Consider the following 20,899-nt stretch of genomic DNA (forward strand, 5'->3'; position numbering starts at 1 on the left):
GGACTAATCTTTTCGTTGTATCCTGTTCTCTTCATTCTCACTTGCTCCCGAAGAGATGAGACCAGTGGAGAGGGTCTTCCTTTTTTTCACTGACCCTCTACTTTACCAAGCATGATGTGCTTCCCAGGACTGGTCCCTCCTGATAACATGTCCAAGGTACATGAGACAAAGTCTCACCATCCTCACTTCTAAGGAGCATTTGGGTTGTACTTCTTCCAAGACAGATTAGTTCATTCCTTCTGGCAGTCCATGGAATATTCAATATTCTTCATCAACACCATAATTCAAATGCATCAATTCTTCTTCAGTCTTCCTTATTCATTGTTCAGATTTCTCATGCATATAAGGCAATTGAAAATACCATGGCTTGGGTCAGGTGCACTTTAGTCCTCAAGGTGACATCTTTGCTCTTTAATACTTTGAAGAGGTCCTTTGCAGCAGATTTGCCCAGTGCAATACTTTGTTTGATTTCTTGACTGCTGCTTCCAGGGTGTTGATTGTGGATCCATGTAAAATGAAATCCTTGACAACTTCAATCTTTTCTCCGTTTATCATGATGTTGCTTATTGGTCCTCTTGTGAAGATTTTTGTTTTCTTTATGTTGAGGTATAATCCATATGAAGGCTGTGGTCTTTTTTTTTTTTCCTTTTTCTCCCTTCCTGCTGGAGGCTGTGGTCTTTGATCTTCATCAGTAAGCACTTCAAGTCCTCTTCACTTTCAGCAAGCAAGGTTGTGTCATCTGCCTATTGAAGGTTGTTAATGAGTCTTCCTCCAATCCTGATGCCACATTCTTCTTCATATAGTCCTGCTTCTCAGATTTGCTCATCATACAGATTGAATAAGTATGGTGAAAGGGTACAACTCTGATGCACACCTTTCCTGATTTTAAACCGTGCAGTACCCACTTGTTCTGTTCGAACGACTGCCTCTTGATCTATGTAGAGTTTCCTTATATAGGAACAGCTAGGAAAAAGTTATGTAGTCCATCCTTTGAGTATGGTTTTAATCCATTATATACTTTTTCAAGCAGGTATTTATTAAACCCCAGAGAGGTTCCTGAGGAAAATGGAGAAAAAGGATAAATAAGCATACTAGTGGGGAAAAGTCCGAACCTGGTGACTGTTTTCTTTATTCTAGAGAATGTGGCAAATATCTTGAGAATTCAGTTAAAGAGTGAGTTATTTCTAAAAAAATATTGTTTGACTAAATATTCATATTCCAACCATATTCATTTTCTAAACCAACCTGGCAAATAGGTGCTAAGTAAATTTTTGTTGAATGAATGAACAAATGTATGAGTGAATGCATCAGCTTAAATTTGTCTTTTGCTTAACCTACTAAATATAAGAACTATTTAAGGTACCATTTAAAGGAAACATTATTTTCTTTTACAGATTCACCTTTTTGGAGTTGTGTTGGCCATTTTAGGAAACTTGGTAATCAGCATTTCTCTAAATATTCAGGTAAGAAAAAGACTTTTTTTCTAACTCTTTAGTTTGATTCAGGGCTGCATTTTTACTTTCATGGGCCCTGAGCATTTTGCCTTTGTGGGCCCTTTGATTCTTTTTATATATATATATATACACACAGATATTAATTTATGGCTGTATTGATATAAAGACAAATATAATCCAGTTGGAGCTTTATTTAATGGCCAGTTTTTCAGGAATTTATGTTTTAAATATAAAGAAATACTCAAACCAGATAGAAGTAAGGGTCATCCCCAGCCCTCTACCACCAAAGTACTCTGACTTGCCAAGTTTATTGTATTAGGTTTTTTGATCCATAAATTTGAATCCATTTTACAAAAGATTTTCTCTTTTGTATTTTATTATCTTTATTTCATTAATGTTTGTTTTGGCATCTGAATTTTTTTACTTTCTAAAAGAAGTGTTATGGTGTAGTGGACTAAAGAGTTGCTTAACTCTTCAACATATATGTCATCTTTAAATAGTAATAATAATGATATTTATTTTACAGTGTTATGAGAATTAAGTAACATGCATATGTGAAAAAGCATTTTAAACTATAAAATCCTTATAATGTGAGTTGCTCCTGCTGTTAACATGTTTGGAACAAGCATGAAACTGTAATTGCTTTGTAATAATCTGCAAATAAATTTAAAAGCCATGATGCAAATTTATAGAACTAAAAATTTCAAGACAAATTTTAATTGTATAGAATTGTTTTCTTACTTACATTCTGATTTGCTTTCAGAAATATTCTCATCTTCAGTTGGCACACCAAGAGCACCCTAGGCCATTCTTCAGGAGCGTGTTGTGGTGGGGTGGAGTCGTACTCATGGTCGTGGGAGAGACTGGGAACTTTGCAGCCTATGGATTTGCCCCCATTACTCTCATTGCTCCATTAGGTTGTATGTCTGTTACAGGTGAGCCATTTTTCTGTATTCTGATATATAGAAACTTTCAGAGATCAGAATAATTTGCAAAAACTGTACAGCTGAACCAACATATGCACAAAAGAAGAAAGTCTATTCTCTGTTTACTTAGCATGTTAACTTGGAACAACTGCACTACTAATTTATGTCATCCACTTTCATTAAGAGCCCAGGCTGCTAAAGAAAAGGTCAACAGTTCAAATCCACCAGCCACTTCTTGAAAACCGCATGGGGCAGCTCTACTGTGTCCTATAGGGTTGCCATGAATTTGAATCAACTCGATGGCAAGGGGCTTGGTTTTTTGGTTTCATACTGCCATATTATCCATGGAGAACCTTGCAATTTGTAGCTGTAACACTTATGTTTAAAAGCCTGATTCCCAATGCCTGAGTCTTAATAAATCAACAAGGACAGCAAATGCTATCCTATGCTTTTAATCATTAATAAAAATGATTTAAGTGAATTTAAATAATTAATGAATTTAATCAATAAAAACTACCTTAAAGCATTTGTAGCGTAATGCTTTATTTTAATCCTACGTTGAACTGACATTACATGTAGTTAGATGCCTGATCTTGACTTTGTAGTTTAGGCCATCTTTTACATTAAAAATTAAACATTGGTGATTCTATAGTAAGAATATGTAATTTTACAGCAATGTTAAAATTATCTAATTTCAAAATTTTTATGATTTACTCAATGCATTTAGAAAAGAGAAAATAAAATTTTTCTAAAGGCTATAAAAAAAAAGAGCAAAAACCACTGCTAAAAAGGAGAATGAATTCTCTCAGCTGTATTAAAATCAGTAAAACCTTCTTAGTTTTACTGTTTCTCTGCTGCTATGGAAACAGCATGTTTCAAAATTTCTGTGACTATAGAACTTTCGCTGAAATAGACACAAGTTGTTAGTTATTGTCTGTTAACAACTAGATCGAGCATAATACGTGCTCACATATCCCAATTTTAATGTTGGTCTGGAAAAAAAAAGATATATGATATTCTTAAAGAAAGCATAGTTTAAACTGAAGTAATATCTCTTCAAAGAGAATTTCATTCTGTTTTGAAAGTAGCTTCCTCTTCTTAATCATTTCAAATATGTTATCTAAAAATACTTTCATGATGCAGAATAATAGAATATATAGCAAACAGCACGTTTTTAGCTTTCTAGAAATTGTTTAGTTGGGGTCACCATACCGTTGCTACTCTCAGTAGACACACAATTTATGTAATCATTTACCATTTTTAACATTCCAGTAAAATGAGCAAATTGGTTATGGTGTTATCTCTTTATTATAAATAACATTACGTGAACATTCTAGATGGTTTTTTCCTTCTTAAAATCTGAGAAATAATAGATAAAAGATTAAAGTATATTGTCAATGTGGAGCTTCTAGAGGCTCCAGTTGTTCTGAATATATTACCTTATTTTTCGTAATGATATATATAGTGCTGATTTTTAGTTTTGCTTCTTACTCTGCATTATGCTCAGTCTCTATAAAACAGCCAAAGAAAAATGGTTGTGAGCATGTCGGATGGATACCTGGAGGAAAGTTGAGTTCACCACATTCTATTGAAATTCTCCATTTATCCTAGTCTCCCTGCCCTAGGCAGCCTTTCTTTGGGTGTAAGGAAAAGGGAATTACTCCAGCCAGCTCAAATATATTTTATGGGGCTGGATTTATTGTAAAGATCAGTGATTTCACAAAAATGAAATGTAGCCAGGCTTCGTGGGACCTGGAGACTAGACAGAGATTAAGGGTCAGCTAGGTTGGCAAAAATGGTTTGCGCTCGACTGCTAACCTAAGGGTCAGTGGTTTGAACCTACCCAGTGGTACCTCAAAAGAAAAGACCTGGCGATTTGCTTCCAATATTACAGCCAAGAAAACTCTGTGCAGCAGTTCTGCTGTGTAACACACGGGGTCACCATGAATTGGAATTGACTTGATGACAACTAACAGCAACAAGGGTCCCTTCGGTGGAAGCTATCTGTGAACTTGCTCAGTGTGGCGTGACTTGCTCAAAGCTCTCGTCCTCTCCATTGGGTGTAGTCGTGATGAGGGACATTAATAAGCAGAAGCTTAAGTTCAACCTTCCTTCCAGAAATGGTGTCCTCTCCAGGTGCCCTGTAGGGCCAGTTCACCTACCTTCTTCAAACGTTCAGCTTCCTGCCTTGCATGTGGGCTTTTCTTAATGCTGCAAGTATTTTTTCTTTGTGTGCTCCTAGCCCCAATTGATGTTTCAACTTCAGAAAATTTTTAGCTACCTCCCTCTCTGCCCATTTTAAATGGTTGAAAGTGAACTTAAAGCCTCAAATACAAATCATTTCCTATTTTACAATCTTTGCTAACAGTACTATATGCTCATAAGCAGTATACCCACAGTACCCCTAAACTGAACATGAGGTTATTGTTGGTAATGGAGGATTCTCTCCAGAATACCCCCATCTCTCTCAGATTCTTTATAAAGATTCTAGAAACCGTAGAGAACTTGAAGCAAAAAGGAACATATTTTTAAAACAGATGTATCTTATGACTGTGTCTACGGATGAGGCAGAAAAGTGTTTCCACTCTTCTATGCTAGAACTTTTCTTTTCCTGTTATTTCTTGGGAGCTTTAAGGAAGAAATCAAACCTCCCTTTGAATATAAAAATAAGTAAATAATATCTGTTGCAATGTTGCATGTGAGATTGTGTATTTTTTCCCTAGCTTTTCTTTAGTCTTTTGTTGCTTTTCAAATAAAAATGAAAATTATTATCCAAAACACTAGTTTTAACTCTTCATTCCAAATGAAGGGTACTCTCTCCATCTTCATCCCTCTCATTGGGTGGTCTGGTTCATACCTACACACTGTGCTGACTCCTTTGTCCTTTTCAGAAGTAAGGAGATGCTGTTGGGTAAACAGGCGTGCTAGTGTTACTACACATAAGACTGCTAATATATCAGGCCTGCTACTTTGTCTTACATAATCAAAATCCCTGCCTCTTTTGCACAGTTCAATTGAACAGTCTTTTTTTTTTTTAGGACTAGTATGTGAGAAACACTATTGTAAGCATTATAAGGATTTCAGCTTGCACTCTACCCAAGTTTTCCCACCTTCAGCCATCTTCCTTCCTATCTTTCTTTCCCTCTCTCTGTTCATCACTGACATGCAGGAGGCATTTACAAATGCCACCTCCCACAGGTGGTCTTATAGCTGTTCTAAGAAACAATGAACTGTATGCTCAGGCGAGTTTCTGCAATTTTGGATTTGAACGTTAAATAGCTTTCACTGGGGGCCTGTGAAAGGCTCTCATGTACTGTGACTCTTTCAGAGAAAGATGCGGTAGGCCGAGATTCCCAATCCTGTTGGCCACAAGGTGCTTTTATAAGAAGCATCTCCAGGGACAGTAGTTGTGCAGAAAATTTTTTAGGGAATTCTTAAGGCAGCACTTACGATCAGTCCCAGCATCCTAGAGACTCAGCCTAGATAACCTGCCTGTGCCTCAAAAAAACAAACAAACAAAAAAACCACTCATAGCAACCCCAGAGCGTTTCCAAGTCTGTAAATCTCTACGGAAGCACACTGCGACATCTTTCTCCCTCGAAGCTGCTGGTGGTTTCGAACGGCCGACTGTTCGGTTAGCAATCGAGCACCTTAACCACTGCACCACCAGGGTTCGTTGCCTACGCCTGGGCCTAGGGGTTGAATAATGGGGAATAAATAGTGGACAGGCTGATCTGAACACCCAGGCCCATGTCCAGCTTTCTGAGAGAGTGTCAGAGTCCTTGTATCTTTGTATTGTCTTTCACTTTCCCAATGAATACCAGATCCAAAAGCTTATTCTGACCAAAATGCTAGTTATACTGGTAGTGTGATTAAATCCGAATATTGATTTGTGTTTGTGTTTCCATCCATAAAAAAAGCTTAATTGATTGTTTTTCAATTTCATCTGAATTCCAGATGGGCTACTTGCCATGATAAGCCAGTGTAGTACAGTGGTCAAGAACACAAGCCCTAGAGCCACACTGCCAGGGTTCAAATCTCAGTTCTGCCGCTGACAAGATCTGTGACCTTGAGCAAGTTGTTTCAGTCAGCTTACACCTCAGATTCCTGATCTGTAAAATGGAGATAAAAGTAGTTTCTACTTCAGAGGTTGTCACGGCATGAATTGAGGCACCTGAGAACAGTGTTTGACACATAGTACACTGTTTGTACTGCGTACATAGTACACTAGTCCTAGTATTATCATTGTGATTTATAATTGTTGTTATATAGAAACAAAGTACAGTATTCATCATAATGGAATTTACTTCTGTGCCCTGAAAGATGACTGATGGTTGGATTCTCTAGAATACATAAACCAATCCAAAAAATGTTTTTATTCCGTGCAATGTTCTTATCCATACAGTGGTTAATTTCTAGGAAATTACCAGTTTGGAGTTGGGGAAGTAGGATCCTCAGGGCTCATTTGTTCAGCCATTAAGCAGCAGTTCCCCTTTGACTCCTCCACATAATCCTTACCAAAACATGTTGGAAAACACCAGAATTTCCAAATAACCTACCAAGTCTAAAAACCCTTTGCCGTCGAGTCGATTCCGAATCACAACAACTCTGTAGGACAGAGTAGAACTGCCCTATAGGATTTCCAAGGAGTGGCTGGTGGATTCAAACTGTGGACCTTTTGGTTCGCAGCCAAGCTCTTAACCACTGTGCCACTTGGGCTCCACCAAGTCCAATCACATTTTGAAAACAGATACAGAAGGTTGGAAGAGGAAGAACAGTAAATCTATGCTATGAAAGTGCAGTCTTCTCTCTTCTTGCTCTAGGTGTATAGCACTTTTGTTCACTTGCTAATTACCTACCAGTACCAGTTGCAGTAGAGTGGATTCCAATTCATGGTGACCCTCTGTGTGTTAGAGTAGAACTGTGTTCCACAGGGTTTTCAATGGCTAACTTTTCATGAGTAGATCATCAGGACTTACTTCCGCAGCAACTCTGGGTGGACTCGAACCTCAAAGCTTTTGGTTAACAGCCGAGTGTGTTAACTGTTTGCACCATCCATGGACAGATTTCTTTCAGGTCTAACTGAATTTGAAAAATTTCTCAGTTGAGCTTTCTGGGAAACTATTTATTATACCAAAAGTCCATTTAAAAAAATACTTTGAATATTCTCGAGTTTGTTATAAAATTTTAAATTGCTCCCAATCTTTCATGTCTCAGGTCAACCCTCTTCCTCAGGAAGCCTTGCCTGGCTTCTAAACTAAGTTCAGTGGGTTTCTTCTCTACCGCTGTAGCACCCCTCTTATATATGTGGTGCCTTTTTGTGAAAGGCAACCCTTTCTCAAGATACTTTGTTTCTTTCTGTCTACAAATTATTGTAATAAATACACTGATTGTATTAGAGCAAGGCACTGGTGCCATCTGTTGGAAAATTGTCCTAAGAAATACACAAATCGAAAAGGTCTGTGGTATGGATGGTGCCTCTTCAATGTGGTGACTTTGTACACTGCACGACCTGCCCAACTGCACACGAAGGCCCTGACCCTACGCTTCCCCTTTGGCAACTCTAATCACACTCATGATGACTTGTAATGTCTATTCTTGCCATTTGACTGAGATCCAAAAGACGGGCAACTGTGTGTGTCTCATTGCCGGCCATCTGCTTCTTCCAGGAGAGTGCAGCACAGGGGAATCACACAATATGGCCTTGTAGAATTGGTTTGAATTTGAATTTTGATAGAACAAGGATAGAATGGTCTAGAATGTCCTGTGATGACAAAAAACACTTGCCTAAAAGATTTTAGTCCTGATGAAGCACAATGATTAAATAGTTCATTGCAATGGACTAAGGAGCCCTGATGGCGCTCCTTAGGACAGCGGTTCGAATCCACCAACCACTCCACGGGAGAAAAATGTGTCAGTCTGCTTCCTTAAAGATTTAAAGCCTTGGAGACCTCTGGGGCAGTTCTGCTCTGTCCTATAGGGTCTCTCTATGAGTTGGAATCAACTCGACGGCAGTGGGTTTGATTTTTTTTTTTTTGCAAGGGACTCTTGTGAATAATCGCCTTTGTGAATACTTAAAGGTTTATAAGCTTGTCCTTTAGGGGTTGAGTTAGATTATTTGTGTATCTACAAAGTGTGACCTTGCATTTAACGTTTTCTTTTTCTGTGTTCATCCCATGAGTATGATCTGTGCTATGCCTAAACATTTAGAGAAGAGTAAAATTAATGCAGTTATCAATAATCCAAAGATTTGAAGACATGGAATTAAGGAAATTCATGATAGACCTTACTCAGTATTAAAAAAAAAAAAATTTCTATGCAGTGGCAAGGGAGTGGAGTATGGAGGGGAGGGAGGTTATTGCAAGAGCAGTGAAAAAGGAGAAAGAGAACTTGAGAATCAGTGACACCTTTTAGTCATTGCCTCTGAGTATATTGATTTAAAGTACAGGCATGGGTCGCTTAACATCCACAATACAACAAAAACAACTCACTGCCATGGAGTCGATTTCTACTCATTCTGTGAAATACGATGTCGTGTGATTGGATGTTGTGCAAACATCATATTATATGCAGACAGTCCCCGGGTTACGAACGTCCGGCTTACAGACAACTCGTGCTTAAGAATGGACTGCCATAAAGCCTCTTATATTAAACGCTTGAGTTAAATACATGCAGTGGTTCATGATGCTGAACACACACTATTTTGGATGCTCATGAGAACATTGTGCGGTTTAGAAGTGTTTCTTCAGTGTTACGTCCGTTATGTCCCATTCTCCGATTGGGATTTCTGAATTTCTGGATTTATAACCTTATGGGACCACGGGCATATACGCAGTCAGATGTTCCCCAAGCATTCAGAGAATATATCACCCATTTACAAGTTAAATTCAGACAGTCTTCTAGACAACATAGTTAAAGGCAAGAAACTAATATTGAATAAGTATCCACTAGCAACAAGTTTTTTGGTTTTAGCCAGGTACAGTATCAGACACACAAACTTGTTACCTTACTTAAGTGACTAGATTTGTGAGTAATAAGTAGATTAAATTTAAGATGAATTATATGATATTAAACACATGGAATTTCATATGGAAAGATATACTGTAATTAATAGCAGCAGGGTCTTCTTGGCTGTACAGTAATTTCCTAAGAGGAGTAGACAGTCTGTAACTGGGCTAACTTGGATTAAGGTTGGAGAACTAACTGCACTGAAACATATGACTGATAAGTCTTTTCCATCTCTAATTTTCCTTAATATGCTGGCTTTTGCTCAAATTGAAATTCATGATGTGGAATATATGTTGTTGCGCGTATTTCTGTTGTGCTGTTATGAAGCTGTAAACTGACTTGTGTCTGTAATCCATTAGACGATGGTCATAGCGTAGCCAGAAAGCCCTGGTGAGGCCTTTTGGAATTCCAAAGAAGTCATCTCAAGCAGAAACTTTCGTCTCCAAGATTTTTATTAGAAACAAATGAAAGGAAACATAAACAGACCAATGAGCAAGGTTCCTGTAGCATTCCACAAACCTAAACCAAAACCAAACCCATTGCCATCAAGTCGAATCTGACTCATAGTGACCCCCTGTATAGGACAGGGTAGAACTGCCCCGTAGGGTTTCCAAGGAGTGGCTGGTGGATTCGAATGCCCACCTTTTGGTTAGCAGCTGAGCTCTTAACCACTGTACCACCATGCTGCTAATTCTTTCTGTTCTTTAAAGCAGTGTTCTTAGGGCAGCCTGGATGGCATCTCTGGAGCTCTAAAACCTCACCGGATGCTTGTTATAGTGACACATTACATGGATATGTTTATTTTAATGCTTGAAACATGCAGAAGATGTCCCTTTTCTCAGTGGCTTGCTGGGTTGTCTGCTTTAGCACATTTGTCCAAAAACCAGTTTAAATGAAATGTCTGGAATAGAACTTAGAAGTTTTTGTTGTATGCTTCTGTACTCTCCGCATAATGTATTCCTAAAACCTAAAAATTTTATTTGAGACTTTCTACCCATCCTTATTTTTTTGAGAACGCCACAAAATAGTTCTAGAGAAATTGCTAATGTGCTACTGTTACGTGCTATTAAATTTATAATACACAGTTAATCTTGTCAGTGGTATCATTTTTACCTTTTTGGAGTCCTCTCAAGGTTAATCAGTAATGTATGCCAAAAAAATTTGGAAGTGAAAGGATTATTGTTCTTAATCTAGGTAACTTTCCTTGTTTGAAATTATGTAGATTACCTACAAACTATAGTATTTCTTTTATTATCTTCAGTAAATGATAATAGCAATTTTTTAAGTCAGCAAGAATTTCTTGACAATTTTATTCCTTCCAGCATGGGTGGCAGGGTAACTTTTCTGTCTGTAAGAAAGCATCTTTCAAACTGTCACATCTTCAAATCCTAACTCTATGGAAGATATTGTAATTGACATAACTTTTTTCCTAAAATCCTACAACTAATGGGGAATGATAATTATCAGTCCGGTTGGAATTGATTGAGCCTATAAGCACGTTCAGTGTGTCCGTGTGTTTGAAGTTTGATTGTGACTGACATGAAAGTGTTTTTGTGGTTTGCTTTTTAGCAGTACAATAAAGTTGCCATTGTAAGTGGTCAGAAACCACAAGCCAGATATTTACATACGAGGATATATTTGTAGCATTATTATATAAATATGTTCTTTTCATGTCATGGGTTACTTTTTTTTATAAAAGAGAGTTTTCTTTACTACTTTGACTCCTACTTTCCTATATTATAAACATATACTTTGGTTTCTCTTCAGATCATAGTGGTTGAACAGTAAATTTAATGGCCAGGAAATGAAAATTGATGAAATTTTCATTTGCGAACTAGACCAAAGTTAACAAACTGGTGGCCTGTTGACCAAATATGGCTGCTGCTGTATTTTGTTTGGCTCAAATAATACTTTTTTAAAAATATGAATTAATTTCCCGTGTTTAAAATTGGATGAAGTCACACAAAAATATGGATTTTTGTCTTCTTTTAAAGAATCAGAGTTGGGAGCAGTGGCCTTGCAGTTAGCTAGGGCCGAGTCCCTGCATGACGTAAACAGTTAAGCGCTTGACTACTAACCAAAAGGTTGGCAGTTTGGACACACCCAGAGGTGCCTTGGAAGAAAGTCCTGACAATCTGATTCAGAAAGGTCACAGCCTTGAAAACCCTATGGAACGTATTTCTCCTGTGCAACACATGGGGTCACCATGAGTCAGAATCAACTCCACAGCAACTGGTTTGGGTTTTTTTTGGTTAGGGCTGAGCCAGGGCTGCCTCCTTTCACTGATCTTATATTCTCCAGTTCACCACAGCCCCACTACTCCTCATCACCACAGCCCACCACTCCTCATTACTTTTTCCTCGTTAAAGGATTACCTAACTGGCCCTCGTAGGCAACTGAGTTTGTGACCTGTGGACCGAAGGTTTTTTTCTTTCCAACTGAATCAAATTAGAATATCATATCCATCATCACATTTGAGTAAAGTGTAACTGATTGTTTTAACTTTGGATTAGATTTGACTTTTAAAAATTGGTCATAAAAGGTTTTTAAAAATGGGGTAGAAATCAATAAATGTGAACAAAATCATTAAAAACAATCATACCATACACATTTAAACAGTTATTGAACTCTCTTCTGTGCTATTGAGTCTTTTAAAAAATCATTATTTGGGGGGAAAAGAAAGCTTAATTAAAAGGAAACATATGTCTTAATGTTATACCCATTATCTACAGATGCAAACATCTGAACTAACATGTAAGAATATACCCTTGAGTTTAATTTCTAACATATAGAAATTTGATGCTTAACTTCTGGTTTACAAACCCCATTAGTTGCTATACAGACAAAAATCGAAATCAAGTTCATACAACCTTTCTGACCTCTCGTGTACCAGATTAATTTATAGATGTGCTTTTATCTAACTTGTGGCCGGCTATGGATTGTAGAGCTTCAACTGTTGGCCATGCTAAGCTAAATAACTCTTCCATAATAATAGCCATCCTTAGGCTGCATCTGATAACCTGAGTGATGTCAGGGGTGGGGGGTGCATGAAGGATAAAGTAGAGTTTTTCCTAAGTAAATCAAGAAGCATTAGGAAGTTCAGTACCAGGGCACGTACTGACCCGTATGGCTGGCACCCTCTCCCATATCTAGACTTGGTTTGGCTGAAACCACTGGAAAATTACATGTCTTTATTTTCATCTGGAAATCTGAATCAGAATGCCCATGTATAGGTTTCTTTATGTCAACTTTTACCAGAATGAATCTGTATTCTGATTGCTAGCTTAAGTGATTCTTAATGGTCTGTCTTAGGCTGGTGTCTTAGTTATCTAGTACTGCTCTAACAGAAATACCACGAGTGGATGGTTTTAATGAAGAGAAGTTTATTTCCTCACAGTGAAAGTAGGCTAAAAGTCCAAATTCAGGGCGTCAGCTCCAGGGGAAGCCTTTTTCTCTCTGTCGGCCTTCTTCTCTTCGGTGTTCCCCTGGACTAGGAGCTTCTCCACGCAAGGACCCCGGTCCAAAGGACGTGCTCTGCTCCCGGCACTGCTTTCTTGATGGTATGAGGTCCCCAACTCTCTGCTTGCTTCCCTTTCCTTTTATAAAAGGTGGTGCAAGCCACACCCCAGGGAAATTCCCTTTACATTGGATCAGGGATGTGACCCAGGTAAGGGTGGTGTTATGATCCCACCCTAATCTCTTTAACATAAAATTACAATCACAAAATGGAGGCCAACCACACAATTCTGGGAATCATGGCCCAGCCAAATTGATACACACATTTTTGGGGGGACATAATTCAATCCATGACATTCCACCCTTTGGCCCCCCCCCAAAATCACATCCTTGCAACATGGAAAATATATTCACCCCATCATATCATAGCAAAAGTCTTAACTCCAAATCGAAAATCCAAAAATTCCTCATCATCTGTGAAATCTAGAATACAAGTTATCTGCTTCCAAAAATACAATGGCAGAACAGGCATAAGCTAGACATTTCCATTACAAATGGGAGAAACTAGAGGAAAAGAAAGGATAACAGGCACCAAGCAAGTCAGCAAAACACATTACATTAGCCCTCAAGGCTTTGAAAATAATCCTCTGTTCTCTGAGACAATTTACACAATAGCCCCACCCTCCAGACTCTAGGTATTGGCCACAGTCTCTGGATTTTGAGTGGAGGCCCCTCGGCCCTGAGCTTCAGCTCTGCCTTCCAGGCCCACTGGGACAGCAACTCTGTTCCCTTGGCTTTAGGCGCACCATTCTCCCAGTCCATCTGAGTGGCGACTCCACCCTTAGAAACACCGGAGGCCATTGCTCCAGCCTCTGAAACCCCTGAGGTCATAGCCATACCTTTTGAGACTGAGGCAGCTCGGCTTCTTGTGTCCCCCAACTCTTCAGCTTCTGCTTCTGTTTCCTGTGGCCTCTTGGCCCTCGGGCCTCACGCCCGCATCTGCCCTGCTGGGGCAAGTGTTCTAAAGCTCTGTAGCTCCACCACTAAGTGCCCAGGGGCACCCCACTCCACCAGGAAGCCTCCTGCACACGGGCACTCAGCTCCCTTGCTCCATGGGTCGGCAAGCCTAGCTCCACCGATAAGTGCCCGGAGGCACCCCACTCCGCCAGGAAGCCTCCCGCGCACAGGCACTCAGCTCTCTTGCTCCTTGGGTCGGCTCCAGTGTCGTCTCGCACTGGTCTCCTGGTTCTGCTGCTGCCGCTTCTCTGCTGCTGTAAGTTCTCTGCTGCTGCTGGTCCTCTGTCACTGCTGCACGTCTATCCATTCACAGTTTTAAAACCATCCACTTGTGGTATTTCTGTTAAAGCAGCACTAGATGACTGAGACAGCTGGGTTATCTAGAGAAGCAAAACCAGTGAAGTGTATATATATATAGAGAGAGAGAGATTTATCTCAAGGAAAGGGCTCATGTGGTTGTAGAGGCTGGCAAGTCCCAAGTCCATGGGTCAGGCGTCAGGCTAGAAGCTTCTCTTGACTCACGTAGCTGCAGGGGCTAACAAACCCAAGATAGACAGGTCAGATGGCAGGCCACTGGCTCATGGGCAGTGGAGGCTGACGAATCTAAGATCAGCAGGTAAGACAGCAGGCTGCTGGCTCACAGGCTGCAGAGGCTGATGATTCCCAAGATTGGTGGGCGGTACGGCAGACAGCTGGCTCAAGAGCCAAGAACCAGAGGTCAGATGATGATGAGCTGGATGCAGGATCCAGAGCAAGCAAGCAAGCTTTGCCAGAACATCCATATATAGTAGATGCAAGCCACACCCCTGAGGAAACCCCCCTTACAACTGATTAGCTTATCACATCAGATTGCATCATGAAGGATGACTACATCATTACGTTACTGCCAACCTACATCATTACATAACTGCCAAACCACTGAGAATCATGGCCCAGCCACCATCACATGGTCTAAAAGAGAAGAGATAACTCTGTATGCTAGTCAGTCCATTATAATTGTTGCTGAGATTCTTCCTGTCCATAAAGTATGAGAACTTCCAGGCCAAGTGAATGCATTAATAAACTGCCCTGTGGGAGCACTATTTTGCACCAGAGAAAATTCTAGAAGAAGCTTTTATGTCTTTTATCCATGAATAGTAGAAGAATGTGCCTTCCTGCTTTCTTTTCTTTTCTTTTTTTAAATTCCATGACTCCTATATACCACTGTTTGAATTTTGGTATATTGTCTTTCATATGTTATCTTTCAACCTTTTTCTTTTTAATGCAGTATGGCCATTGTAGGAGCTCTGGTTGTACAGTGGTTAAGCGCTCAGCTGCCTACTGTCAGCAGTTCGAACTCACCAGTGGCTCCATGGGAGAAGAATGTGACAGTCTGCTTCTATAAAGATTATAACCTTGGAAACCCTATGGGGCAGTTCTACTCTGTCCTATAGATCACTGTCTTAGGCTGGGTTCTCTAGAGAAGCAAAACCAGTAAAGCATATAAATATATATAGAGAGAGATTTTTATCAAGGAAACAGTTCACTCAATGGTAGAGGCTGGAGCGTCCCAAGTCCGTGGATCCAGAGAGAGGCTTCTCCTGATTCACATAGCCACAGGGGCTGGTGAACCCAAGATCAGCAGGTCAGAGAGCAGGGCTCTTGCTCACAGGCTGTGAAGACTGACAAATCTCAAGATTGGCAGATAAGCTGCTAGCTCAAGTCCCAAGAACCAGAGACAGCTGCAGGATCCAGAGCAGGCAAAAGCCAGAACATCTACTTATATTCGGATACAGGCCACAGCCCAAGGAAACTCCCTTTCAACTGATTGGCTACTCACAGCAGATCCCATCATGTGAGTGATCACATATAAACACTGAGAATCTTGGTCCAGCCAGGTTGACACACAATCTTAACCATTACAGTCACTATGAGTTGAAATTGACTTAATGGCAATGGGTTTAGTTTGGATTTTTTTATGGCCATTGTGGTTTGGGGCCCAGCTCTAGAGTCATTGTGTGACACTGAGTAATGAATTTAACCTCTCTGAGCCTCAGTTTTCTCATCTGTAAAATGAGTATAGGAACACCTATCTCATAGGGATGTCAGGAGGATAGAAGGAGTTAATTATTCTACATCAAACTCTTAGTAGAATAAACTACCATTATTATGTATATATTTTCACATCACTATTATTATATAAATACAATTATCAATCCTTTTTTCTAACATTGCAGCATAAACATTTTCAATATCACTATATCATTTTCCATACTTTTTATTGGCTGCATAATATTCTGTCCATTATTGCTGACCATTTAGAATGTGCCAGTTTTTTACTGGGCTGTGTAAAAATTGGAAAACAATTTTGCAGTGAGCACCTTTATGATTGAAATGCTTTCCATATTTGGGTTACTTCCCAGATTCAGAATTACTGAGTCAAAGAATTTGAATAGTTAGATGGCCCTTGATACATACTGTGAAATCAGTCTTCTGAAGGGTTATAACCATTTGTAATGACACAAATACTAGCTAACTTCACTGCTTCCCTGTCATCACTGAGCATTAAAATTGTGTGTGTAAAATAGTACCTGGCTTTAAATTGTCTTTCTTTTGTTACTGGTGGAGTTGGACTTTTTCCTTTGTGTTTGTTTACCCTCATTTGTGAATTATTTGTGTACTTGACCACTCATGTATCCACTATGGTGTTGGGTTTCCTTCAATACTGATGGGAATACCTGATTCAGAATAGATCAGCACTTAGTAGGGAAAGGACAATGGGTCAAATCTTGATGTTGTCAGCCATATCTGCACACACAGTTTATGGTCATTTTGAAGAACAGAGGACCCATCTCTTTTCCCTCAAATACTCCAACCGCTGGGGAAAACACAAACAACTCGGCCTAACCTATGCTGTTATTTATAATAACTGGCTATCTATAACATGTTAGAGCCAGAAGAATGATTAGAAAACATATAGCTCATGTGCTTCATCTCACCAGTGAGGAAACTGACACCCAGAGGTTAATGTGTTGACGTGTGTCATATTCCATAGCTGGTTATTGATAGAGCCAAAACTAAAACCCAGGTGCTCCAACCCTCCCAGCTCAGGGCCTTGCTGCCCTATACAGCTTTGTGGCTGCAACAGTTCTTTAGTAGGACCTATACCTTTTTGCCTGGAATGACGTTTTGAGTAATAAGGAGCAAGGAGTTCCTTTTGGCTGATTGCTGTCCACATTCCACTCACAGCATCCTCATTAATCAGCCCATTCCCTTCTGACTGAGCATTTCCTTAAGGATAACGAGATAAGGATGAATTGAAGACAGCTCAGATTAGTTCCCCTGATCACAAATTTTATAAACCCAACAGAATTATAGGCCCCAAGATGAGATGGCTCTTTGGGCAACTGCATCCACCATCAATTGCTGATAAACTTGAGGAGGGCAGGCATCAACTTTTATAAACATTTCCCACCTGCCAAGAATAACAGTTCATTGGCTATAGGTGCTGGGTTTTGCCTGGGCAAATAGCAGAGCTTGCTCCTTGGAGGAAAGACTATGTGAACAGAAGGACATTTTATTAACATCCTGACATTTTATTGCATGCCTAGGAGAGCAAGTATCTTCCTCTTGGTTTTCCTTTTATCCATTTTTTTTCCTGAAAAGGTATTTATTAATTAAGCACCAAGATGAGTACTCTCTGTGTAGACCAGGGCCCATGAGCACTCTGTGTAGACCAGTGGCCGTGAGCATTCTTTGTTGACCAGGTTCCATGAGTACTCTCTGAGTAGACTAGTGTCCATGAGCACACTGTATAGACCAGGGTCCATGAGTACTTTCTGTACCGACTAGTGCCTGTGAACACTCTGTGTAGATGAGAGCACTCTGTGTAGACCAGTGTCTGTGAACATACTTTGTAGACCTGTTCTGTGAGCACTCTGTGTAGACCAAGGTCTGTGAGTGCTCTATGTTGACCAGGGCCAATGAGTACTCTCTGAGTATACTAGTGTCCATGAGCACACTGTATAGACCAAGGTCCATGAGTACTCTCTGTGTAGACCAGTGTCTGTGAGCACTCTCTGGGTACACTAGTGTCTATGAGCACACTATATAAACTCTGTACACTAGTGTCCGTGAACACTCTGTGTAGACCAGTGTCCGTGAGTACTCTCTGTAGACCAGTGTCCATGAGCACTCTCTGTAAACCAGTGTCCATGAGCACTCTGTGTAGACTACTGTCCATGAGCAGTCTCTGTAGACTAGTGTCTGTGAGTACTCTGTGTAGACCACTGTCCATGAGCACTTGGTGTAGTGCAGGGTCTGTGAGCATTCTGTGTAGACCAGTTTCTATGAACATTCTCTGTAGACCACTGTCCTGTGAAGGACAGAATTGAAAAGAATTTATGAGCCTCTGCCCAAATATGTCCCAAGCCAAAAATTGTACACAAAACTGAGTGCTTATGTAAATACTCAGTAATAACTATAGTTTAATCACACCTAGCACAAATCTAAGGAGCCTTGGTGGCACTCAGCTGCTAACTGAAAGGTCAGCAGTTCAAACCCACCGGCCACTCTGCATGAGAAACATGTGGCAGTCTGCTTCTGTAAAGATTTAGAGCCTTGAAAACCTTATGAGGCAGTTCTACTCTGTCCTATAGGGTCACTATGAATCGAAATTGACTCATTGGCAATGGGTTCAGTTTTGGGGTTGCACAAATCTGGTTAGTTTACAGACATGTTCTGTTTTAATGCTCTTAAAACCTTGATCTTGACAAACTGTTTGTAATTTTTAATATTGAAATTTACTCTAGGAATAAAAGTGTAATACTTTTTCCCACATTCTAGGTGTTCGTTAGGCAAGGGTTGTTGTTACAGCAACTACTTAGAGAGGGTTGAGTTTGACAGATCTCAGTTTCAAAGATTTATGGGAGCACTTCATTTTATGTATTTTTTCTCATTTTAAAAAATTTACTACTCTACTTAGACGTCATGTTATTAGCTGTTGCCCAGATACTGTCTTTTTGCTCAATACAACTCTCATTTTAACCATATTTTGCAAGATAAATGAGTTAAAAGTAAATGTATCTCGTTGTTCATTTTTCATTACTTTTTCAAAACTAGACAATTAAAACTAAAAATCTCTTGTCTAAAAATTTTATAGAAAATCTCATGTTCTCTTAAAACAGAAAAAAAATCATTAGATGAATATGGAAGTGCATTAGACTTCTAAATTCTTTTAGTAGAAACTAAAAGTTATATTTATTTTTGACAAAACTCTGGTAACTATTTTACAGCAATTGATATAATTTGGTGCCATCTAGCAATGAAATTATCTCCCTCATAACATTTTTCCCTCTTTCTTCTGAAAGTAAAATTATTTATGAAACTGTGGTTTAGCAACAAGCAGAGAAGAAAAATGATGTCTTTTCTTACTTCAAGGGAGGCAATGGAGTGTAGCGTACTAAGGAGAGCCCTGAACTGGGAATAAGGGAATATGGGTAATGATTCCAACTCATCTGTAATGTAAATGTTTGTTAGATGAACGGATCAATGAATAAACAAACAACCTATTTGGACCTCAGTTTCCCGATTACAAAGTTTAAGACCTGGAGGAGATTATGTCTCCTTATAGCTCTAAGATTTCCTTATTCCACATAAGCAGTGTCTCCCTTCTTACTGGAATCCTTTGCTGAGAAATGATCATCTCAAAGATTGTTATCATGGAATGCATTCGGTATACATTAGTTTGGCAATACTTCTCCTGCTTTTTATCGCTAATCTATCTTCCTCTGCTTGGAAACATTCCTTATCTAATTACAAAGGAAGTCAGTGATTGGGGTGGGTGGGGTCTTAGTTTTCATACTCTTTCTAATGTTCTAATATGTGAAATTCGTTTTCCTAAATTGTTTTGATCCAAATCTGCAATAGAAATTTTTAATACATTTATTGTTGTTTTTTGTTGGTTGCAGTCAAGTCAGCTCTGACTCGTGGCGACCCCGTGCACAACAGAAAGAAATGCTGCTCAGTTCTGCGCCATCTTCCCAGTCATTAGTATGCTCAAGTCCACTGTTGTGTCCACTGTGTATTTTCAGTGCCTCCCAACGTAGGGGGCTCATCTTCTCGCACTATATAACAGTATTCTGTTGTGATCGATAGGGTTTTCATTGACTGATTTTTGGAAGTAGATTGCCAAGCCTTTCATCCTAATCTCAGTCTGGAAGCTCCACCAAAGCTTGTCCACCATGGGTGACCCTGCTGATATTTGAAATACCTGTGGCATATCTTCCAGTATCAGAGCAACACGCAAGCCACCATAGTACAACAAACTGACAGACAGATGATGGAAATAAATCTTAGGTGAAGTGATACAGGAGGTAATCATGGTATAACAGTGGAGTGGTCAGCTCAGCCTAGGGGAATCTGGAGGTGATGCTTGAGTCTAGAGTTGGTCAGGAGGATGGTGGCTGAGTTGCAGAGAGAATAGCACATGCAAAGGCCCTTGAGCATAAAACTGAAGGCCGTTTCTGGGAATTGTGATTATTTTACTAAAAGTGAAGTGTGAAATATAAAAAGAGATGAGGACAAACATGGTGAGAAGTGGCAGGAGCAATCATGGTGGTCTTGATTGTCGTGCTCAGAAGTTTGGCCTTTGTCCTATAGATGACAGGAAGCCATTAAAAGGTTTTAAAACTGAGGATTGACATTAGGTTTGCATTTTACAAAGATTATTTTGGTGGTAGTACGAGGAGGGGTCTAAGTCAGAGATGAAGCTACCTAAGGGAGTCGGTGACAATGGAATTGAAGAAGAGAGGGGTGGACTTCAGAGACAGTGAAGCATAGACTTCACAGCCTGTTGGCTGTGTAGTATGAAGAAGAGGAGAGACTATAAAGAGTCTCAGGACTCTGGTGTTAGTAGTATATGGAGGTAGCATTAACCGGAGTAGGGATTATAGGAGAAGATGCTGGGAAATGATTAAGTTTGGGACATATTTAAAATTAAGACTTCCTCCTGATACATGCTACAACATGGATGAACCTTGAAAACATTATGCTGAGTGA

At 39.6% G+C, this 20,899-nt stretch overlaps 1 protein-coding gene across 2 annotated transcripts in view; it reads left to right on the forward strand.

Moving 5' to 3' along the window:
• Positions 1-20,899, forward strand: part of NIPAL2 (NIPA like domain containing 2) — an 88,403-nt gene that overhangs the window by 24,487 nt on the left and 43,017 nt on the right. For both annotated transcript variants that reach the window (XM_004370744.3, XM_023725871.1), the window contains exons 2-3: positions 1,395-1,463; positions 2,218-2,389. In XM_004370744.3, coding sequence (XP_004370801.1) covers positions 1,395-1,463; positions 2,218-2,389 — 241 coding nt within the window. The remainder of the gene's footprint in view (positions 1-1,394; positions 1,464-2,217; positions 2,390-20,899) is intronic.

The sequence above is a fragment of the Trichechus manatus genome, unplaced genomic scaffold, assembly GCF_000243295.1.
Source record: "Trichechus manatus latirostris isolate Lorelei unplaced genomic scaffold, TriManLat1.0 scaffold00009, whole genome shotgun sequence".
Lineage (NCBI taxonomy): Eukaryota > Metazoa > Chordata > Mammalia > Sirenia > Trichechidae > Trichechus > Trichechus manatus.